Source organism: Cololabis saira, chromosome 16 (genome assembly GCF_033807715.1).
Source record: "Cololabis saira isolate AMF1-May2022 chromosome 16, fColSai1.1, whole genome shotgun sequence".
In the NCBI taxonomy this organism is placed as follows: Eukaryota; Metazoa; Chordata; class Actinopteri; order Beloniformes; family Belonidae; genus Cololabis; species Cololabis saira.
In genome coordinates, this window is record NC_084602.1 from 19,162,558 (window position 1) to 19,186,269 (window position 23,712).

Below are 23,712 nucleotides of genomic sequence, written 5' to 3' on the forward strand. Positions count from 1 at the left end.
TTGGACAAAAGCGGTAGTGCTTTACCAGTAAGGTGTAAAGGCTGAATTAAGCTTCTGCGTCACACCAACGCAGAGCACACGCCGCAGCCGTGACGCCGTCGTGAACCCTTCGGACTTCTCCGTCTCTCCATTTGGTCGCGGTGCAGTACCCCCCGCGGCCACTAGTTAGCGATTTTTTTCTGAATGGTTTATCCAACTTTTTCCAGTCACAGCGAACTATTGTGCAAAAAACCAAAATAAAAAAAAATCACACATAAACGAAGAAAAGAGCCCTGAAAGTTCACGACTGCTTCAAACCGGAAACCGGAAATGCGTTGCTCCCAAGCGAACCAATCACAGCGCTCTCCGTCTGAGTGTGGTCTGCGTCGCTCGACGTGTAGTTACAATTTTCGGGAGGTACGCGTCAGTGACGGCGCAGGTGACGGCGTGTGGTCTGCGTTGACCCAAACCACACGCCGTAGGCACAGCGCAGTTTTGACGCAGAACCATATTTCGGCCTTAAGAGTTCCTACCATCCACCTCGAAGTTACATAGTGCCAGTGAAGGCGATGAACCCCTCAGACCATGACAGAGGTGTCATTAAACCTGTTGTAAGTTGATGTACCATCACAATGACTCTGGAAATATTATATTAAGGTGGAAAAGTTACGTTGTGCTGCTTTAAGCATACTCTTAAACCAGCAACTTGTGCTTTTTATTATTTTACCTTCTTTTCTCATAATTTTATTTATTTACTGTCTAATTATGTCTTGCCGCTTTTAATGTCGATGTAAAGCACTTTGAATTACCTTGTGTTGAATTGTGCTATATAAATAAACTTGCCTTGCCTTACAAAAGTTCATCAGTATAGTTGGCTGCACCCCTCTACAGCCTCACCTCATTCATTACAATTCCTGCCCCTCATTGCAGTCCGTGAAGGGGGCATTCTGCATTTCCATGGCGACTGCATCGCAGACCACAGCGTTTGCATATAGATGAGAGGTATTAATGAAAGAGACGCATACACTTCTCTTATGGAGGATTTTTTGTGCCGAAATTAAATAAATAAATACATCATTAATTAATTAAAATGGGAATGAAATATATCATTAATTAATTAAATGTGCCATTAATTAATTAAAATTAGAATGAAATATGTCATTAATTAATTAAAATACAATTCATTTTAAGTAAAAATATATATTTATTATTTCAGCATTTAATTAATTAATGACACATTTCATTCTAATTTTAATTAATTAATGACACATTTAATTAATTAATGATATATTTCATTGCCATTTTAATTAATTAATGATGTATTTATTTATTTAATTTTGGCACAAAAAATCCTCCATATTCTCTCCCCCTTCTCTTCTTCTCCTCCGACTGCCAGAGAAGCACAACATTCCCACGTGACAGCAGCGCGGATCCGCCTCCCGGACTCACAATACAACACCTACTGGCAGAGCTGAGCCCAGACCGGCTCCAAACCCCTGCCGCTGCTTAACCTACCTTTATTCAACACGTAGTTTCAGCTTCCCACCTTTTGTCCCCATTTCGACACAAGGAACGGAGACAGAAAACTGTTTGAACGGTCTTCAAATGGGAATTACATGCGCGCATGAAAGTTTGTCTCACTTTTCTCCCCAGTGAAAAGTCGGACTCCTTTTCGGTGGAAACATGCCGGAGCGAATAAGCATTTCAGACTTTGTGGTGCTGACAAACGAGGACTTGTCTTCTCCCGGGACTTCTAGTTTCCAGTCCAAGATGAGCGACTGTCGGAACACAGTGTTGACCGTGGAGGAGGTGAGAGCAGCCGTAATGTCTGTTTACCTGTCCGCGTAAAGCCCGATTTATGCTTCCGCGTTAAATTTACGCAGGGCCTTACGCTGTAGGGTACGGCGTAGGGTACGCGGCGACGTGCACCGTACGGTGTGCGTCGCCGCGTACCCTACGCCGTAGGCTCTGCGTTGGTGTAACGCGGCACCATAAATCAGCCTTCAGGTAGTGGCTGGCACTCAAGGATGCGCCCCTACAAGGCTTTTTAAAACTTTTACTGTCATTTCAGTTGTTATAAGGCGATTTTTTTTTATAAGGATACACTGCAGGTTTGAAAAGTTTAGTAACGTCTAATATGTAACCTTTTTAACAAGCAGGTGTAACAACAAATTACGTGACCCTTGAGTTTTAGTGACTTGACAGTGATTGACGACTACTACATTTTTCTTTTGTTGTATAAAAAGCTTCTCCCAGACACTTGTTAATATGAATGATTTCACATTTAGGTTTCGACAAAGTGCAGCAAGTGCTTCCAAGTGTGTTGTTGCTGCTGCATTAACACATTTACAGCTTTATAATTAACATGATCAGTAACAATGGAGATTCCCAGAGTCACATTTGAGATATAACATGAAGACTGTAATAAGTCGATTTAGGAGGTCCTCTTATAGACAATTAAAAAAAAATGTTTAGTAATGTTCAGCATTACAAATATTTCTTTATTTCGTTTTTTGCAATGTTGCCTTACCATTATGTTCACATTTGTACATGGCTTAGTTTTTGCCAGGACACATGTGTTTGTTCTGCACAAAATCAACAGCACAGCATTCAGGAAATAAAGGCTTGACGTCTGCATTCATTGCAGAGTTGTCTTATTCAGCAGAAGAGCAAAGGTTGCATGAGGTAACGTAGCTTGTGAAAGGTTTACTTGGTGTTGTGTTCAGTCTCTCGAGAGTCAAAGTAAAGGTGGGGTCAAAACAGAACAGGCATGCCACCTATCGCTTGCCAGAAAAAAAGTGTAACCCTTTCAACAAATGTAGTATTGGGTTTGTGATGGTAAGCATGTGCACACTTATTTGTCCATGTTTGCAAACTTTTATGAGAAGGTCAGTTTGTAGCTTTTTTGTGTGTGTGTAAACTGATACTTTGGCTCAAGGCATGTTTGAGGTTTGTGTGTCCATTTCTGTTTGAAATTCGAAGTATCCCCTCCCAAAGCTCCCCAGGCAAAGGGAGGAAACAGAGGGAGGCTGCCATGAACTCTGCCATAAAGCAAATAATCTAACTGCACACACAAGCCAATCCTTCTTTGTCTGTCTTCTGTGGATGTGTTTTCTGCTCTTGCCAGAGATGGTTTCGTGGTTTTGTTAGGGGGCCACATCAGTCTGAATTGCCATGGATTCTCTCTTACAAATTGTAATATTGCAATTTTGTTTGAATGAGATACACTACTTCTGCAAAAAATAAGGGCAGAGCTCTTGAAAAACTGGGTGTATGCTGATTTTTTTTATTCATTTTACACAATGGAGGCCTATCATGCTTTTCCTGCAGAGATAGATCAGTAGCGATGGCGCGAGATGGATGAAAGAGGTTCTTTAGGAGTTTTCTGGCATGAAGCTGTGACAACTAAACAGAATAGGACGTCCACCATCCAACAATCCAGGTTTTATAAAGGCGGCAGCTTTAGGCAGCTATCTTGGGCTAATGTCCGTTTTTTTTATAGACTGGACACAGTGGAAAATTCATAGTTGAAATAACTGTTTGGGGAGCGTCATGCTGGAATCCCACATATGTGCACACAAACAGTTGTACTGTAAATGCAGCAAACTCTTTAAAGATAGATACGGTTATGATGTTTAGTCTGCTTAGCGAGCCGTAGCTTGATTAATGGCTAGGGTTATGTGTGGGCATGTGTGTGGTTTAGGGGAGCAGACATGGAGACAGAGACGCCATTTAACTCCACACACACACTCAGCCGCTTGTTACTTATTTCTCTTGATTAGAGGCCACGGTACAGGAAGATACACAGCAATAGAGATTTCCCTCTACATCTGTATGCTTTGGGCTTTATGAACGTATTTGAAAGTTTATCCTGTGTTGACACATGATAGTATAGGGTTCCCATTTTAGAGGTGTGCCAAGTTTAAGCAGTGCATACAGCTCACATGTCAGTTAGCCGTGCAATATTAAACTGCTACCAGCATCAGTTGCACACGGACATAGACACACCCTCACAGCAGGTATACACAAGCCTACATTCAGAGACAAATGGGCGGCGTTTGAGACGCTGCAGCTTCTCTGCACAACCACTCATACAGGTGGAGCGCCATAGTCTGCGGAGCAGGGATTGCTCTTTGAAAGCCTGTCTGGTTTGGCAAATGGGTTCCTGTCTGTCTGTGTGTTGTTAGTGGCCAAATTTAGTCCATATATTCAGCAAACATAACCTGTTTCCTTGACAGACAACATACCAGACAGAAGAGACTGGAGAAGCACAGCGGGTCACCATGAAATCACTTCCCATCGTCTTGACTGTAACATCCCACAACACAATATTTACTCCACTTTTTAATTAAAGATCTAACAACCAGGGAGGAGACTTGACTGAGAAAGACTCGGGTGGGGAAAAAACAACATGTAACAAGACACAGTCTGTGTTGAGTCTAATTTACTGGCTCATTAAAAGCTGTTTCTGGTGCCATGTGGGTGGAGTGGCCACGTGGCAGCCCCTTTGAGGAGAGTACACATGATTTAGTTCCAAACAGGAGTTTTTTTTATATTATTCGCATACGATTAAGGCTTTTGACGCTAACAAAGACTTGTATGACGAAACATTGTCTCAACCTGAAAAATGTGCTGTCAAAACTGTGGATGAAACTTGTCTTAGTCATACACCGTGAGAAAATTAAGCTCAGATGATTCTTCAGTTCTGAAGAATTAAACAGTATTGCTTCATTTTAAATTTACCCTGTACAAGCAGACATTCCTTTCATTCCTCATTTTCACTTCCATATGTTTGTGTCTGGATGTTGTTGCAGTGTCTGGAGACAGACAACACAACTCTGCAGAGGATGAAGAAGATGATCAAAGCTATACACACCTCTGGACTCTGTAAGTGTTTCTATGTGATATACTGTCGCATTTACTTAATCCATTTCTGGGGATGTGGAAGAAAACTCTGAAATCTGCTTTCAAACGCAATGCAATGATTGAGGGGAAGCCAGATTTCTTTAGAGATCAGTTACTAAATGCTGGTCTAAAGCATAATCATAATACTAGACAGGTAAGCTTAGGTTATTTGACACTTCCAAAACCAACTTCTGATATACTTAAAAGATCTGTTATTTATAGAGCCACCCAACAATGGAACACATTACCTGCAAATATGAAAAGTATCAAAAGCAAATATTTATTCAAAAGATCTATGAAACAAAGATTTATGAGTGAGACCACACAGTTAGAATAATCAATGTTTTTGTACATGATGCTTGACAAATATTTCTCTATTTTTATATCTCTATTTTTATATTATTGCCATTTTTAATGTACTTAGATTTAGACTGACAAGTGTCAGTTTATTTTGTATGTTGTATTGTATGTTTATGTGATGTTTTATGTGGACCCCAGGAAGATTAGCAACCACGACAGTGGAAGCTAATGGGGATCCGAATAAAGAATAAAGAATAAAGAATAAACAACTAAAGGGAAAAAAAAAAAACTTCCACGCAGCTGAATTTGCCAATGTTTTAGATGAACATACATTGTTTCACACTGCAGCATCTGCATGTGAAGTCTGCTTACTCAGGAGGTTATTTCCAGATAAAGGTCAGGCTTTGTTATGGCAAGATAAGCCGCCGAGCGCATGAGGGAACCTCCACTTAATTCCTTGAACAAGCTCGGTCCAGATGACATCATTAGGCAAGAGTGGGCAGCGCGGTTTACGAGAGAGGCCCCTTGTTATGGGGCCAGGGTTTGAGAGATGATGGTGATTGTGTTTATATAAAATATAGAAAGCGTGGTTTAGAAGTTTCTGTGTTAAGCTAAATGGCATGTGTGGTTTCGGCAACAACGGTTAAGTGACCTACAACTCTTTCGGGTCAGATTGTTCTTTGACGTTGCGTGCGTCAGGCGGATATGTGTCACCATAACCTGGCATGAATATTTTACATCTGAGCATTCACCTCAAAAATGTGAGAGAGGAAGGGGACTGCACAATGTATGTTCGGGTTGTTTTTCTGACCTTCCTTAAAAGCCTAACTCCAATTTTGAGGCTTTAAGCCGTAGTTTTGATTAAAAATGAGTCACTGAGGCAGCTGCAAAGAATTAGGAAACCCAGCCAGCAGTGCAACAGCATCTCCAGAAAAGTGCTTCATCATTACTTCCATTTTACTCCCCTACTTTACCTCGTCCTCTGCGCGTAAGTAGAATCATATGGGTTAGTTCCAGTAATGTGGCGATGGGAGGTCCATTCCCCACTCACTCATTATGTTTGCTCGATCACTTAATCAGATGATAGTCTGACTCAAGACTTAAATAGATGGAGTCGTACGCCCACTCCTCCCCCTGTGCTCATCTTATGACCCGAGACGGGGCCGCACACGCAAAAACACACACAAAGAGATATTTTATCCTTTTGTTTTCCGTTCCCATAAACGCCAAGCACAAGTTTTGTGCCAAGATGCTGCGGCCGGCGACTGCGTGTGTTCTGGCAGCACAGTTGACGAGTAGAGTTTCTCTGGTGGCATCTGGCAGTTAAAGGTCAGCCGTAAAATCATCCTCTGGCTCTCCGTGACTCAGCTGCTTCTTGTTAGAGTGCTAGATGCATGTTGTTGTTGTTGTAGCACTTAAAAAAAAACTAAAACTAAGTAGCTACAGTTGTTCAGTTTTCTTATCATCTCAGGAGGTTTTTATTCGCCATTCTCCAATGTGTGCATTCCTATCTAAATCACAATTTTGCTATCATCCTAAATGACTTGTTAGCGCAATGTTATCTATCTGTCAACCCTCTACAGTCAGTTTACAGTTTATATTTGTCTTGTGGTGGAAACTGGAGCAGATGCCTTTTCTGTTTATGTCTGGTTTTGTTTCATTAGTCCACTAATATGTCCTACATTGAATTGTTTTAGAAGACCATATTCATTGGCTACAAATCAGATTTCCTGATTGAAACTGCAGCTTTCTTTTTCCTCAGATAGATAGATAGATAGATAGATAGATAGATAGATAGATAGATAGATAGATAGATAGATAGATAGATAGATAGATAGATAGATAGATAGATAGATAGATAGATAGATAGATAGATAGATAGATAGATAGATAGATAGATAGATAGATAGGCAAGGCAAGTTTATTTATATAGCACAATTCAACACAAGGTAATTCAAAGTGCTTTACATCGACATTAAAAGCAGCAAGACATAATTAGGCACTAAATAACAAATAAAATGAAATAAAATTATGAGAAAAGAGGTAAAATAATAAAAAGCACAAGTTGTTGATTTAAGAATACGCTTAAATAACAAATAAATGAAATAAAATGACAAGAAAAGAGGTAAAATAATAAAAAGCACAAGTTGTTAAAAACAAGGGCAGTAGAAGATAGATAGATAGATAGATAGATAGATAGATAGATAGATAGATAGATAGATAGATAGATAGATAGATAGATAGATAGATAGATAGATAGATAGATAGATAGATAGATAGATAGATAGATATGCAAGCCAAAGTACTGCTTATATTCTTCTCCATCAGGCTCCTTTCACATAAGTACATACTGGAAACCCACTAAGGTCATGGCCCTTGGTAAAAGAACCTGACAGCCAAAGGGAACAGGGGTAATTTATCCCACATGTTTGTTTTGTATAAATATCCAAAGAAAAGCAGGATAAGTCCGTCCTCCGTCTACACATTTTCTGCACTTCTGACTAAATCGGCCTAATTTTTATCGTTCTGCATCAATCGTCACACTCTACCTGTTTGTTGATTATTTTCCAGCACACGTGGAAAACAAAGAGCAGTATACAGAGGTGCTGGAGAATCTGGGGAATAGCCACCTGACCCAGGACAACAATGAAATCTCCACAGGCTTCCTCAACTTGGCTGTGTTTACAAGGGAGGTCACAGCCCTCTTCAAAAATCTGGTGAGAGATTAAAAAAAAGGGGGAAGAGAAAGGAGAGAAAATGACTGCCTTTTGTTGCAGAAACCAGTCCATGTACATAAGAGACATGAGGTTTTCCTATTAATGCTAAGATGTATCAATGTGAGCGATTTTCAGCAGCCACACGCTTAGGCCTTTGGACTTGGACAGTCTGGAACATTTCCACTTCTAGTCTCTATGGTGATTATAATTCATCCCAGACCTCTATGTGCGAGGCAGCACACGTACACGATCACCATGCGTCTCACACACTCCCTCCCATGCATCAAGCAGGGCCTCACAGCGGAGACTAGGCCTTACAGATGTGAAAACTGGTCCCAGAAGAGCAAAGGAGCAGTGATTTAAGGAGGCCCACTACAATATGAGCCTTGTCCAGTGCAGGGTGCACATAATCATACATGTATTGATCTTCTGTCTCATGTGTTAGCAGTTAGAACTAGCATGTCCCTGTTTCAGAAGTCTGTGTATTATCTGCTAGTTACCTCAGTGCCTGGCTGCCAACCAAAACAACCCCAGCGATCTCCAGGCCTCTGTGTCAATACAGCAATGTTAGCTCTGCAGCCAGCTCACGGAAGTGGTTGCACATTATTTATGTAAAGTACAGCAAGCAGCTTAGTTTTAATGCTCTAGAAAACCATGGAAACACTGCGTGAAATTTACAAATTTACTGTAAATGTGGACTGTGGTCAACCAGAGACACATGGAAATGGAGAATTCTGTATGCCACAAAGCTGCGAGCCAGAATAACCACATGATTTACTTCCAGTAGGGAGATTAATTAGCCGTAATTGCATATTGGTCTAAAGTGCAACCTGTTGGTGTCAGTCAGGTTGTTTGTGATTCATTCTTCCCAAAAACGGTACCGAGTTCATGCCATAACCATCTGACATGAATCTCCTCTCAAGCCGTACTCAGACTCACAACTCATTAAAGTGATTGCATAATATGTCCGCATAGTTTGAGGTATTGGTTCAGGTACTATTGTCCAGTACTTTTATTTGATGATTCACCATTCAAAAGTGTCTGCAAACCCGTGTTTTTGGTGGGGGTGGGGGGGGGGGGGGTTCAGTTTAATTCCCAGAAATGCAGGACCGGTGGGAGATACAGTAAGCGTGCAGATCTGTGTTTGTATGTGTGTGGGGTTACTCATACTTCAGTTAGATAAGTTCCAGCTGTGACGTTAGTTGGACCGCTCTAACTTTCTCCTCTCCAATGCTCTTTCCTTGCATGATTTAGGTCCAAAACCTCAACAACATCATGGCATTTCCGCTGGAAAACGTGCTGAAATCAGAAGTCCGGGACAGCAGATTAGTGAGTCTGGATTTAATCCTAATCCTTTTTTTTTTTTTCATCTCTTCTGAAAATATTAAATATAATGTTTTGTCTGTGCTACATGTGAGACAGTGACTCAAACAAACAAAGCGATAGATAAGGCTGACTCAGTACCGGGGGCTCCTGGAGCTCCTGGAGATGATGGCACACAGAGGAATAAGTTGTAAAACATAATGGACAACAATTCAAACCTCTCCTCAACACAGTGACTAAACAGTCTTGTTTAGCTTTGCTGCAATATACAGACCATTACAGGAGACCAAGGGACCTTCAAAACTCCTAAGTAACTTTATAATATTCATATGAGTGTTTATTCCAGTTGTACAACACTCATAGATTGATGTTAGGATATGCTGCTCTGGTTGAGCTTTTGTTGTTGTGTCTGGGTTTTTTTGTTATTGTCCCTGTTACAACCAAAAACGTAATAACGGCCAATAACGTAATAACTGCCAATAATGTAATAATTTTGGCAATTTCAAATGTAATAAAGCCAATAGTGTAATAATGTGCCAATAATGTAATAAAACTTTTGAGTCAATAATGTAATAACTTTTTGCCGATAATGTAATAATTTTGTAATAATTTTTTAATACCAGGCCAATAACGTAATAACCAGCCAATAATGTAATGCCTTATTACATTATCGGCAAAAAGTTATTACGTTATTGGCTCAAAAGTTTTATTACATTATTGGCACCTTATTACACTATTGGCCTTATTACATTTGAAATGGCCAAAATTATTACGTTATTGGCCATTATTACGTTTTTGGTTGTAACAGTCCCTTTTGTGGCCTTTTTTTAAATGGCACTTTCAATTTCATTAAATAGGTGTCTATACCATGAAAATAAAGGCTATTTATCTAATCATAAAGACAGTTAAGAAGCAATATGTTTTAAACGACACATATACTGTTTTGTTTTTTTACAGTACAAAAGCCCCCGTACAAACAAACAAAGTCTTTACTTCCCCGTTCATAGTAGTATGTTTAAAAAGATGGATTTGGCTTCTCTGAAAATCGCTTTATAATGTTGTACCAACTACTTCTGACAAACAGTAAATGCAGCAGAAAATTGGGATAAGGATGCGGAGGCTGGCTAATTCTACTCTGTATAAAAAAAAACAACAGGTTTTGTCAGAAATAGGCTTATGTCTGGTTGTTTCGCGATCTGTCCATTGGAATTGTTATGTTTTATTCATGAACAAGAGACATTCTGTAATCCTGTAATACAGAGTCGATTTGTTCAACACGGTCAGCGGATATTGAAATGATAAATTGGCTTAGATAGATCAGCTAGCGCCCCCCTCGCCCCAACGCTGAAGCCTAACAAGAAATGAGCAAGGTGACTTTAGATGCAATATTTCAGACAAACAGTAGTCCATAGTTTATATGTATGGACTGTATTTTGGTAATTTATTAAAATGCAACAGTATGAAATCCATTTTTAGGGAGGATTTCCATCTTAAGAAGTTAAGTCTGTCTGTCTCTGGTGTAGCCACTGCTGAGCCTCCTAAGATATTAGATAATGTTAGTGTATTCTCACAGATTACCGTATGTAAGATTGAGTACAACTCGGCTCTGTAAAACTACTGAACTTATCTGCCTTGCTCAATATTTGGCCCTTTGGTTTGTCATGTCAACAGACTAGTGAGCAATAGCTGGCTAATGCTGTTTTTAAGCTCCTGTCACTGTCCCGTCTTTGAACACCTGGTATATTGCTTCATTGTTATAACTTCTCTTCTCTTCTCTTCTCTTCTCTTCTCTTCTCTTCTCTTCTCTTCTCTTCTCTTCTCTTCTCTTCTCTTCTCTTCTCTTCTCTTCTCTTCTCTTCTCTTCTCTTCTCTTCTCTTCTCTTCTCTTCTCTTCTCTTCTCTTCTCTTCTCTTCTCTTGCTTTACAGGAGATCAAGAAACACATGGAGAAGAGCTGGAAGGATTACGACATCAAATTGTAATTAACTGTTAACTTTGGGTCACTTTAATACGAGATAGTTTCAGTCTGGGACATCTTTAAGCCTCAATCCTCTCTTGAGAGCAAAATAAGCTGAAGTATCAGTTAGTTATGATTGCTTTACGAGAAGCTTTTTCTTTTTTTAGCAGAAGAAGCAGCGGTAGCAGCACATGTTAATAGGGTAATGCTTTAGCCCCATGGCTGTTCTCAGTTACAATCCTATGAAATATGGTTGAGGCACTTTACAGCTATTATTTGATCTTCTGGCCGTGGTTTCAAGTGTTCCATAATGTTGTAAGTAGATTAACGCTCTCTCTTACTCTCACCGCCTTAGTCTCTATGATAAAGGGGATGGTTGAAAAATGTTTTTGAGGTACAGCTGGCTATCACTGCTGAGAATGAATCAAACTGATGAAAAAAAATAGGTTGGTTCATGTAAAATGAATTATCTCGCTCTCATTATGCTCTTTCATCTCCACTTCCCACCATCAGAGGAAAGCTGGAGAAAGAGAAGAAGGAGAAGACCAGGCAGCTGGGGGCGATCAGGACGGAGGTACCAGACGGAGGAGAGGACATGGAAAGAGAAAGAAGGATCTTCCAGCTGCAGATGTGTGAGGTGAGGGAATTAGTGCCAGTCAAAATCCCAAATCCCAGACACTTTCTGCATACCTGACGGTGGTTTCGTTTAGTTCATGGGTGGTCTGTGTTGTGGATTCAGTCTTCCATCCAAGGTGCACCATATGTCCTGGGTATTTCCCCCTCATGTTAGTTCTGTGTTTAAAGGAGGAAAAACTGCCGTTGTTATGCAAATTGCTGAGAAAGGCACTCTAGTGTGTTTGCATAAAGGTGGTGTAGGTCTCAGTTGAGTATAGTGGTGCACATGCAGCTGGAGAAAACCCTGAGGAAGAAAAAAAAAGAGGCTAATCCTGACTGAGACCAGCTGTTCAGACCAAAAGGAGAGGGAGGGAATATGGAATTTCCACTTGTTGTAAGCCATCCCAGATCCTCTTTTTCTTTTATCCTCCTCCCTTCACCACATATATACAGATGCTCAGTAAAACATAGAGAAATTCTCAAGAATATACACTGAACAAAAAACCCTTTGCCGAGTTGCTTTAGCTACTGAGAGACTGAGTTTAATGGTGCAAAGACAACCAGTCATTCCTTCCACTCAAATAAGTTTCAGAAGTTTCTGCTTCTTTTTCCAGTATCGGTCTGGAAGATTTACTGACTGAAAAGACGTTTAAAAGACATAAAAAAGACATAACTGTGCTAAACATTATACAGCTTCACCCATAAAAACAGAATATAAAGTGTTTAGTCTGTGATGGATGTTGAAGTTTGTTAAATCTTCATTATCAGTTTTACATGAAGCCTCATGTTTTTGTGACTCTATCTGTTAATTTGGACTGTCTTGAACTCTCTGTTTTTATGTTTTTAGTACCTTTTGAAGATCCAGGAACTGAAGGTGCGGCAGGGCCCGGATCTTCTCCAGAGCCTCATTAAATACTTCCAGGCCCAGCTAAGGTCAGTGTCGTCCAACAATACCTTTTATGTCACAAAGCCACTCTGTGCCTCGAGTGAAAGAAGCATTAAAAAAAAAAAAAAAAAATCAGTTCTTGGAGTAAAAAGCATGTGGATTTGATTTCTGCCTTGGGTTGCAGCGGGGAATTTTGTAAAATCATCGAGACTCTGGGCTGTGCTTCCTTATTCAGTCGCTCAGTGTTGATGTTAACTATTTACCCATTTTACTCACAGCAAAGGTTGTATGCGGGACAGAAACTGCTTTTACAGCCTCATCATGTGATGTTCTTGCTGCTGAGAGATCTGGGACGTTTGACCCAAAGTACCACCATGAATCAGCAGTTGTTCTTTTTCTGATTTCAGTTTCTTTCAGGATGGGCTGAAAGCTGCAGAGAATCTCACTCCCTTCATTGAGAAACTTGCTTCTTCTATTCACACGGTAAACAGCATCGGCTATGTAGTTTTCTGTTTATCCAGATTTCTCTGTCTTGTTTTGGCATTCAGTCCCTGGTGCCTGATAGTCGTCCATTTTTTTTTTCTTTTTAGATTTTATGGCTCTAGTGGCCTTTATTCAGAGTGTAGACACAAAGGGGGTAGAGAGAGAGAATGGGGACGACATGCAGCAAAGGGTCTCGCAGGCCGGGACTCGAACCTGCGACCGCTGCAGGAGGACTGTAGTCTCAGAATCTGGTCCACTTGCTTTAATAGTCGTCCATTTATAATCCAGTTTTCTTCAGAAGTGTCCAAGTGCTCTTTAGGAGGTCAGGACAGCATTCTTCTGATTATCTCCAAATGATGTGCACGTGGGCATCACAAAATGCTCCCCCCTGTGACTTCTTACTCATGTTGTTCTCTCAGATGCAAGTCGCTTTGGATAAAAGTGTGTAAATGCGTAGTAGTAGTAGATGCACATACCATTCATATTTCTATTATCTTACCCCCAATCTTCTCAACCCCACACATACAGAAACTCTTCTTCTACATACTTTTTTCTTCATTTCCGATGCCCCACTCAGTCACAAGGTCGGTAAAGTTTTGCCCAAGAAAAGTTGCATTCTAGTATGTTCCTTCTGTAGCAGTATTCAGCTCTTACTCTGTCAAAACGACCAAAACCTCAGCGCTTGCCCCCCCCCCTGCGATCTCCACCCTGTTAAATCTACAGAAAGAGACTGTTATTGGAATCTTATTCCAAGAACCAGAGAGATGAAACCAAAAGGTTCCCTCATTTTAATACTTTCCTGAGTGCACACCTACTACTCCGACCACTGGTTTCCAGTCCACACAAAATGAGCCTTATTCTCTTTTCCTTGGTAGAGCAGGAAAGGGAATTAGGAAAATACTATGATACTGGGAATGTTGGAGGTTTTTCTGGTTATTCAAGGGCAGAGCGCAGACCCGCTCAGACATGCCAAAACTGCCTCGAAAAGGAAATTCAAATCAAATGTGTGTTGTTTTTCAAGAGAAAATGCTTAAACGTTTGTATTAAACTGACAAATGTTCCACACATGAATAACAGATCTGCTTCTTAATACAAAAAGCATAACCTCTGAAGGATACACACCCAGATGCAAAGCTCTAGTCTGTTCTGCATTATTTTAGGCCATAAACAAAACTATGATATAGGAAACATATGTGATCCAATGAAGGAAAACATTAGAGTGCTGTTTGTCCTACTTTAAAATTGAGATAATTTTTTGATGGTGTTTGTCGTAGATACGCGTGGAAGAGGACGAGGAGGTAAAACAGCTCATTCAGTTAAGGGATTCTCTCAGATTACTTCTACAAGTGGAGGGAAAAGAGGTTTGTGTAACTTTAATGTATTATTGTTTAGTCCTTACATGTATTCCCACAACTTATTGAGCTGTAAACCGTAAAGCTTCAATATGCAAATCAAATGTGCGCTGTAAAATAATCCGTTTTGTTGTTGGTCCAATAAAACTTTAATAATCTGCAAAATTTGTCCTGTATATTTCGTTCTATCTCAGGAGTACCTCAACAGGAAAAACTCTGGGAATGGCTACAGCATCCACCAGCCACAGGGAAACAAGAAGTATGGGACGGAGAAATCTGGCTTCCTGCTAAAGAAGAGTGACGGGTGCGTGAAAGCAACGGGTTACCGAGCAGTTTTAACAAGCATTTTCTCCACAAAGTGTGCTTGTATTGAACACGAACGGGGCAAGGCGTGTTTTCTGTGCTGATGTTGTCGATGATAAGAACAAAATGTAGCAGCAAAGGCAGTGAGGAGTAAAACGCACTGTGACTCATAGACAGCTCTACTGTTGATAAACATTTAAGATTAATTTCCTGTGCATATTTTAACATTTCAAATTGATAAAGGAAGCTTGCACGATGCAGAAGTGGCCAAAGATATTGAAGAGTAAGAAGTTCAACATGCAGAGGGAATGGCAACGTCAGGCTTTGTCTGCCCCAGCTGGTCTTCATTATAGCGAGATGAAGATTCAATCAGGGGCCCCTCCTGTGGAATTCATTGGCAGACTGGCGAACTGAGCAGATCCAACTTTTGCATCATGCATGCATATAAACACGCAGACGCTGCTAGATTCCTGTGCTAGGAAAGGGGAGGTAGTTCAGTTGGAGAATAAAGACACTTGAGGAGAGTAAACTCTCTTTTTGCCACTGGCCCAAGACAGACAAAACGAGAGTATGTTCTCTGCCAGTTACCCTGATTCAGTCAAAATGAATAATAAAAATGTAAAAACTAACCCGTGCTACATGTTTGCATTCTTTTTTGTCTTTAATGTCACAAAGATCTGCTTACAAATCAACCAGGCTGGCAACATTGCATCACTGTATTTTCTTTGCATTCAACTATTTTGCAGGATTCGAAAGGTTTGGCAGAAGAGGAAGTGTGGCGTTAAATTTGGATGCCTGACTATTTCCCACAGTACGGTGAGGACAAATACTTGATACATACCACAGGGGCTAAACTTTGACCAGGCAGCACATGTTGACAAAGTGGTGCTCACTTTCAGATCAATCGGCCGCCAGCAAAGTTGAACCTACTGACCTGCCAGGTTCGACCAGACCCAGAGGACAGGAGGACCTTTGACCTGGTCACCCGTAGGTTCAATCCTAACCTCATTCTTTCTTTTAAATGCTTAAATATTGCCGTCATCCTTTTAGTGTTAAATCGCTTCAACATTAACCTGCAAAACAGCTGTGTGGAAGCTCTTTGGGCTGCATAATAATAGAAAATCAGTATCTCAGACTTTTTATGTAATGTAAAAACACAGCAATAATCCAAACTATGTATACAAGCATTGTTTCTAGGATCCTGTTATCATTTAGACCTTTTTTTCAACTTGTTACGACTAAGTGATTCATTCAGTCAAGATCTACTGACAATATTTACCTTTTTTTTTTTTTTTTCTCTTGCTCTTTGCAGACAACCGGACGTATCATTTTCAGGCAGAAGATGAGCAGGAATGTGTGATGTAAGCACTGGAACCTGTGTTACTGCCTATTCATCTAATATTTTCTTCCTTTGAAAGACAAGTCGTAACATGTTGTGCCGCTTTTGTTTAAGGTTAGGTCGACGAAGCTCTGTAATGCTCACAGAGGCACGAACTTACTGAGCTTAGCAAGCAAGTTTTCAAAGGGATGAGTAAACATTTTGTTGTCAGAGAGGTAAAAAACTATTATTTGCAGTCAACAAGCAAAGCAATAATATTCAAAAAGAGAGAGAAAGTAAAGGATGGCAGAAGAAGAAAACTGTCCTTCTCAGACCCGGTGGTGCAGCTGGGCCGGGGTGGGACTTTTCTTTTCTAGCTACAGACAGAAAGCGAGGGAGCTTTGTGTGTTGTGATGTGGCTTTTAGATGGGGGTGCGTCTGTGCCCTTCTCTTCCTTGTGTGTGGGCCTGCAGGCACATCCTTTCATGTGACATCTCTGTGAGTTTAGGGGCCAAAAAGATATAAGAATGATGTGTGGGGGAAAGTACTGAAGCTTCAGAAAGAAAGATATGTGACTTATTATGAGTCTTGCTCTCTATAAAGCCGGGAAAGTGAAAGTCATGATGATGACTTATCACAAAACAACCGACAACATATGCGCAGCACATGGTTAAGAGGTTCTGATAAAATTCCCGCTGGTTCCGCCGCTCACAGGAGCCATTGTAAAATGTGGCACTTCGGGTTGCTTCCAGAAACTGTTTCACACGTATTTGTATCTGTACTTTTAGCTGGGTGTCAGTGCTGCAGAATAGTAAGGAGGAGGCCCTGAACACGGCGCTGGGAGGCGATCAACTTCAGCTCCAGGATAGTGGGCTTCAGGAGCTCTCCCAAGCCATAATTGCCGAACTCCGTCACATGCCAGGAAATGAGGCGTGTGCAGACTGCGGAGCTCCAGGTTAGTCATTATTGTCATGATTGAAGATGACTACAAAAGAAACTGTGAAAATACTAAAATATCTCAATAAATCGCTTTTATTTGATAACTGTGTTCTTTTAAGATTTGCTCTTGAAGTTCATTCAGTTTGCTCATTTCCTGTTTTCTGTCTGTTTCTGATGTCAGAGCCCACATGGTTGTCCACCAACCTCGGCATCCTGACATGCATCGAGTGCTCCGGCATCCATCGAGATCTGGGAGTCCATTACTCGAGGATCCAGTCACTCACGCTGGACTTGCTGAGCACGTCTGAATTACTGGTACTGAAATACACACACGGAGACACAGTCACAGTGGATTCTCCGCCACCGGGATTTCATAATCACAGACATGACGTAACCGTCTGCCTTTCCTCGACATACCTTTTTGTCACATCTGCATTGTGTCTTCACTGTAGTTGGCCGTCAACATTGGCAACACCAGATTCAATGACATCATGGAGGCCGGCCTTCCAAATGACTCCGTCAAACCCTTACCGCAAAGTGACATGTGAGTTCCTGATCATTTGTTTTTCAAATCATCATTATAATTGTTTAAACGGCGTAATATGACTGAGCGTTTTGATTCATGTTCTCTCTACAGGAATGCCAGGAAGGAGTACATAGTGGCGAAGTATGCCGAACGGCGGTACGTCCTACGCAAAGAAGAGGCGACTCTGGGCCGGCTTTACGATGCAGTGAAGAGCCGTGACCTCGCTTCGCTCCTGCAGCTCTACGCCGAGGGAGCAGACCTCACCAAGCCACTCACAACCCCCGAGAGACAGGTGACGATAGCTTGCAGCCCCGAGTGGATTTTCACACCCACATTTCTTCCAAGGAGTGGTCCTGCTCTTGTCTGAGGGCTTGTAATAAACCCAGGCTTTCCTGTGACAAATTTAAACCCCGGCACTCCCACAGATGTCTTGCATTTGGTGCGAATGACAACAACATCCTGACAAGTCCACCCACAGAGTTCGTTTAAAGTGTACACTCTTTGTGACACATTTCAAACGTTGGCAGCTCGTTACTTTCACCCGTGACACCCGTGGAACAGTTGGCATAAATATTTTAAAATGTCATGTTTTAAAAAAAGAAAGTATAAAGCTCATACTTTTGATAGATGTTTGCATCGTTCATGTGGGTGGTAAGTCTGAGGCCCTAATGTAATTTTTCCTTCCTCTCATCTTGTTTTCCCCTCGTTCTGTGTCCTTCTCTAACGCGTTATTGTCTTCTCTCTGTAATCATGCCGTAACCTCCTCCCAGGCACAACCCGCTCAGCCTTAACTGTGTGTCGTACGTGTGATTGTTTGTTGGTGTTGGTTGGCTTTTCATTTATTATTTCAGCTTTCCGGTCAAGAGCTCACGTCTCCAGAGAGCAAACGAGGCAGGCTTATTGACTTACACAGTCACTGCTGCCCTTCCTTTTCTAAACTTCACATAAACCTAATCCTTGGAGTCACTTTGAATCTTTAACATACAAATAACATACATTTGTTGCACAATAAACTTCTAACATAAGCTTCAGCAGTGAGATCTATAGGTGTAATGTTTGTACAGATACTTACCACATCAGATTATTGACGGGACTGATGGTTAATTTGCAGGAGCTCTAAAGTAATAAATATTGTGTACACATGGAGGATCTTATTAAGGGTCATGAAAAGTGTGTCATGTGTTTCCTTTTCTTTATCCTGAAGGGGATTAAAGAGACGGCGCTCCATCTTGCTGTGCGTCTGGAGGAAAGAAGCTCTCTGGCGCTGGTGGATTTCCTCTGCCAGAACAGGTCAGACGAGTCGGTTTTTTGTTAACTGCTGTGTATACGGGCTGAAAGGTTGCTCAGTCCACTTAAGTAAAGTTTGACATCCTCTGTCTGTGTCTTGTGTTGGTTGAGCAGCAACTGTCTGGAGAAGAAAACGGCCGAGGGGAACACAGCTCTTCACTACAGCGTCCTGTATCACAAACCCGAATCTCTCAAGTTGCTGCTCAAGGCAAAGGCATCCCTTCACCCAGGTACCTTCTACTCTGTTGGTTTATACTCCTCTGTCACCTAGAACAGCAAATAAGAGCAGCTTATTGATTTCCTTCTACCTACAGTAAACTCAAGTGGAGAAACAGCTCTCGATGCTGCAAAGAGGCTGCAGCACACGCTCTGCATCGAACTGGTGAGGCTTCACTTTCTTTGACTTTTTTTTAAGGCGTTTATTATTTAAATGCTCAAAGAACACACAATTTAAGGCAGAAAGCTCATTTGAAGAATCAAGTTGCAACATTAAAATGCCTACCGGAGAGTCAAGTCCAGAAATGAAACAACACAATTTCCACAGCTTGAAACACTACCTTGAAATAACTCCCCGTGCAGCCGGGCCCAGCAACAAACCCACTTCCAGAACAAGGAACCCTATCTCTATCAAGCCCCAGTGTGTAGCAGTTATAAACTGGTTTTATTTTCTTACCGGCCATCTGTCCTGCTTAGTCAGATCTCCCTATGCAATATCCTGTGTGATTGTGAGTAACCGTATTTCACAAGATGTTGCATTGAAACGGTGAAGAGAAGTTTTCTTATTTTTATTTATTAATTTGTTTCCAAAGTTATTTTAAGCATATGATAACTACAGTGTCACAGTTTTACACTTACCTCATAAGCCAACAATGTTTAAATCCGTACTGAAAACCCAAAAGCTTTATTCCATCCAAAGTCAAGAAGCAAAAGCGAGAGAAGAAGTGCAGTTTAGCACAACAGCCAAATGAGCTCAGTGTTATTACTAAAATATCCACTTATAACAGAGACATTAGAATCAGTGGAGATGAATGTGTATGCTGAATGCGTGTGTGCTCTTTGTTTTTGCATTTTAGTTGGAACTGGCCCAGAATGGGAAGTTTAACTCCCAAATTCATGTGGATTTCATGTGGGAGTCACAGTCTCAGGAGTTCTACGACAGTGAGGACGACCTAGATGAAAGGGTAAAGCACTACACACACACACACACACACACACACACACACACACACACACACTCCTAGCCATGCTCATTTCTGACTCTTATCTTTAAACCAAAAACTCCTGTGGAAAGTTTTTTGAGAAGTATATTTATGAGGTCTTTATGGAAATGTTCAAAGTTAGAAGATGACATTTCATTCTGTTCTTCTTCCAGGTGAGTCCTTTACCCAAAAGCCGTTCTTCTCCATTAGCAAACGGAGGATCGGCCTTTGCCCGCTGGAGTAATGGTGCTGGTACAGGTAGCAGGCCATGCCAGAACTATGAGAATCTAGACTTCTTGTATAGAAGTCCCCCGGCCAATAGCGCCCCCTCTGGAGCATCAATGCCACCACCACTGCCAGCTAAATCCATCCAAAGAGGTAACATACTTTACATCATATTCTCAGGAATTATGTCATATTATCTTACAGGAACTACTATTTAATCCATGTTTCTCTGACGAACAGCGTTGCTCTTTCTGCTCATCTTCACAGGCCGCTCTGAACCCCAGATATCAGTCATATCGCAGGAAGGAAATCCCACTTCACGAATGAGCTCGAGCCAAGCCTCCTACTCATCCAGTCCTCAGTCACAGACCAGACACAGTTTTTCCCCCAGCTCTGAGAACCTAGGCCAGATCGGGAGACCCCCTCGGTCGCCACTGGGACAGGGATGTTTACAAAGGTCACATAAGCAAAACTCTGAGGGCCAAAATAGTCCTAGTTTTGGGTCTCAAAGTAGCATTTCACCGACATCGTCTCAGAATCACATAGGACCTGTCAGGTGAGGGAGAAAAAAGCTGATGCCTAAATATGAAAATGTATGTTCTTTCATATTACTCAAATGAAAATGACTCTCCCGCTAAACTGAGTCAGTGTTTTCATAAATGACTCCACTTGATGAAGGTACGTCAGCGGTGTGGTTTCACGTTATTTCTGTCCGTTTCCAGTTCAGAGAAGACCATGTCGTATCGTCGCACCAGCAGCGGGGGAGGCAGTCAGGGAAAGTGTAGCACTTTGCCTCCGAACTGTGTGGGAAGCCAAGAGGAGCTGTACTGCAGCCTCGTGGGAAACGGCACAGGTCTCATCTCCTCTGCGGCTCCGGCGCCATCATCCTCGCCTCCTGTAACCTGCGCACCGCGCTCGCGCAAAAACGCTATGGTACGGTACGGGGGCACAGAACCCTCTTTGTGTTGCAGTCATGTGTCTTCAGTCTTCAGTGTGTGAGGAAAAGAAGAAAAAAAAGACAGACTTGTGAGATTTCACAGTCAATAAGAATCTGCTGGTGGAACATTGAGAATTATATTACATGTCTCCTCCAGGTTTCTGGCAGCCGGCCGCAGAACCGTGTCAAGGCTCTGGTGGACTGCCGGGCTGTCAGCTCTGAGCAGCTCGCCTTTTTCAAAGATGAAATCATTGTGGTCACAGCCACTAATGACCCCCACTGGTGGGTAAGTGCAACTGCAGAGTCTTTTATCTGTAACAACCCCTTGGCAATTTTCACTCACATTCATAAAATGAAATATAACTCTTGTTGTGTTTTAAAGCCAGTTATATGTGTATTCAGTTCTTAATAGAAACTATTCAGATCAGTATTAGCTGAAAAACTTGAATGTATTGATCTTTGTTCTGTAGGTTGGTCACATAGAGGGGGAACCATCCAGGAGCGGGACCTTTCCTGTCAACTATGTACTCAAACTAAAAGACTGAGGGGCTGTATATCTGAACCTTAGGACTTTCTCGCTAAGTGGAATTCATCAAAACGGACAAAACTCACAGATCTGATTCAAGCCTGAGGGTCAAAGCAAACCTGAAGAAGTAAATATATTTTTATGGGGTTTATTCCCTTTTAAAAAATTTACTCACTGAGGAAACTAAGAAAGAAACTGAAAGCTTTCATCTGTTGTCATAAACCTTGAAATTTCAGTTGAAAGGTACAAAGGTAGAGTGTTGTTGGCATGGTATAATGTGCCAACGTCCCTTTTTAAAGATTAATCAGTTTTTAAGTTGTCCGTACTGAGCTATGAGTTGTATACAAAGGGAAAAACTTACCTGCAGGGGGAAACAAAAACCATAAGGCACTTTAAACGCAGAGGGACCTTCTGAGGAGTTGGCAGAGCTGGAAATGTCTGCTGCAAAGGGATGGAGCTGCACTTTGATCTGACTTGCCAGATCCAAAGCAGCTCAGTGTTTGCTGCAGTCTGCCCAGGAATGTGCCTGCCAGTCTGTCTCCAAGGAATCGCCAGAGTGTCTGGAGCTCACGGGGTCTCACCGCCGCCGTTAATGACTCTGGGCAGAACTCACGGGCTGCAGGGAGAATGGATGCTGGAGTTTTACCTTCCTCCTGGGATCGCCTCCTGGAAAATGCTGATCAGCGACGGTGTGTGTGAGGAAAGAAGAGACCCATTCTCTCTGACCAGAAAACGGCATTTCGTTCCATGAACACAATCTCCGTTACACTCAGCGTGCACGCAGAAGCTTCTATGGGACAACATAAAAGAATAAAAAACACAAAAAACAGTGAATCCGGAGCAGAAATAAATGGATAATACGGATTCACTACTATTATACGCAGTTTGTTGTATATATTTGTCTAAAATGTATAAACACCCATGTATATTATCTCACTTGTCTTCACCCGTGTATTATAAAGGACAGTGTTATTTTTTTGTCACCCTAATGAACTTTGAATTGATTTCACATTTCCTCTGAAATAGAGACGGTGGGGAATTAGGGAATAAGGGAATAGACACAAATGCATGTTTCCAGAGACGATTTTTTTTCTCTCACTAAGCAGAGGAGCAGCTGACAGGAACCACAAAGGTGGACACGTTTACTTCCTTGTAATCATGTATAAATGTAAAGAAACCGATAGGAAGTCCAGTTGCTCGTCAGCGGTTTCTCGTAATATTGTTTGGTGACTTGATGATTAAGCAGGAGTGGTGAGGCGTGCAGACGTTCAGAACCGCATCAGACATCAACTGTAAGGAGCAGCGAGGATGTAAATAACAGATCAGCACTTTTTTGTAACTATATTTGTACCATAAACATTAAACATGTTCAAGTGCTGCATTGTACATGAAGTGATATCTCTCAGCATGTTTTCAAACGAAAAAGTCATTTTACCCATATGAGCACTTATTTTTCTTTTATTTACTTTGTGCAGACAAATAATTTAACAAACTGTTCTAATTATTTAATTTTGTTCATCTGTATTGCAGTATAACCTTTTGAGCATCGGTCAAAACTGACTGATTTAGAGCAATCTGATATTCCTTTAAATGACTGGAGATATTTTAACATAAACAACCTTCTTTACGGTAATTGAAGTACCTGACAATATCTTATAATTAGAAAAACTTTAAACTCAATCACAAATATTTTTAATAAGTTAGGATATTAGCGTAGATAAAAACAACTATATTTTACAATAAAAGTACAGTCTTCTATGTCAAAGTCCTTTATCATCTGAAAAATAACATTTTAAAGAGACATATGAGTACCTGACAAAGAAAAACATCTAATTTGAAACTAGATTTTAAATTTGTATTTACCTCGTTGTGTTGAAAAGTAAAGTGAGTGACACAGCTGACGCTGTTTCAGCACCTTCAGATGGATGATTCCTTT

General features: G+C 41.2%; 1 protein-coding gene across 2 annotated transcripts; it reads left to right on the forward strand.

The window, feature by feature from the left end:
- The first annotated feature begins 1,454 nt into the window (after positions 1–1,454).
- On the forward strand, positions 1,455–23,152 carry asap3 (ArfGAP with SH3 domain, ankyrin repeat and PH domain 3). 2 transcript variants are annotated; one of them, XM_061742871.1, is made up of 26 exons: positions 1,455–1,788; positions 4,794–4,866; positions 7,756–7,901; positions 9,156–9,230; positions 11,152–11,201; positions 11,694–11,817; positions 12,643–12,728; positions 13,089–13,164; positions 14,439–14,525; positions 14,711–14,820; positions 15,566–15,635; positions 15,719–15,806; positions 16,132–16,180; positions 16,926–17,092; positions 17,258–17,391; positions 17,529–17,620; positions 17,714–17,894; positions 18,807–18,892; positions 19,004–19,119; positions 19,204–19,271; positions 19,963–20,070; positions 20,262–20,466; positions 20,581–20,869; positions 21,036–21,246; positions 21,408–21,536; positions 21,721–23,152. In XM_061742871.1, exons 1-26 carry the CDS (start codon positions 1,663–1,665, stop codon positions 21,793–21,795), a joined length of 3,021 nt encoding a protein of 1,006 aa, XP_061598855.1. In that variant the 5' UTR covers positions 1,455–1,662; the 3' UTR covers positions 21,796–23,152. The 2 variants fall into 2 exon arrangements, with proteins under 2 accessions (XP_061598855.1, XP_061598857.1); XM_061742873.1 differs by having other exon boundaries at positions 21,408–21,532.
- The last annotated feature ends 560 nt before the right edge of the window (positions 23,153–23,712 follow it).

What these genes read in the sequence shown, in the direction of transcription:
- asap3 (XM_061742871.1), top strand. Translation starts at nt 1,663, where the DNA reads ATGCCGGAGCGAATAAGCATTTCAGACTTTGTGGTGCTGACAAACGAG. An exon ending in AGCTAAATCCATCCAAAGAG is followed by an intron (nt 20,467 to 20,580) that starts GTAACATACTTT and finishes TCATCTTCACAG; the next exon opens with GCCGCTCTGAACCCCAGATA. An exon ending in GCTCGCGCAAAAACGCTATG is followed by an intron (nt 21,247 to 21,407) that starts GTACGGTACGGG and finishes TGTCTCCTCCAG; the next exon opens with GTTTCTGGCAGCCGGCCGCA.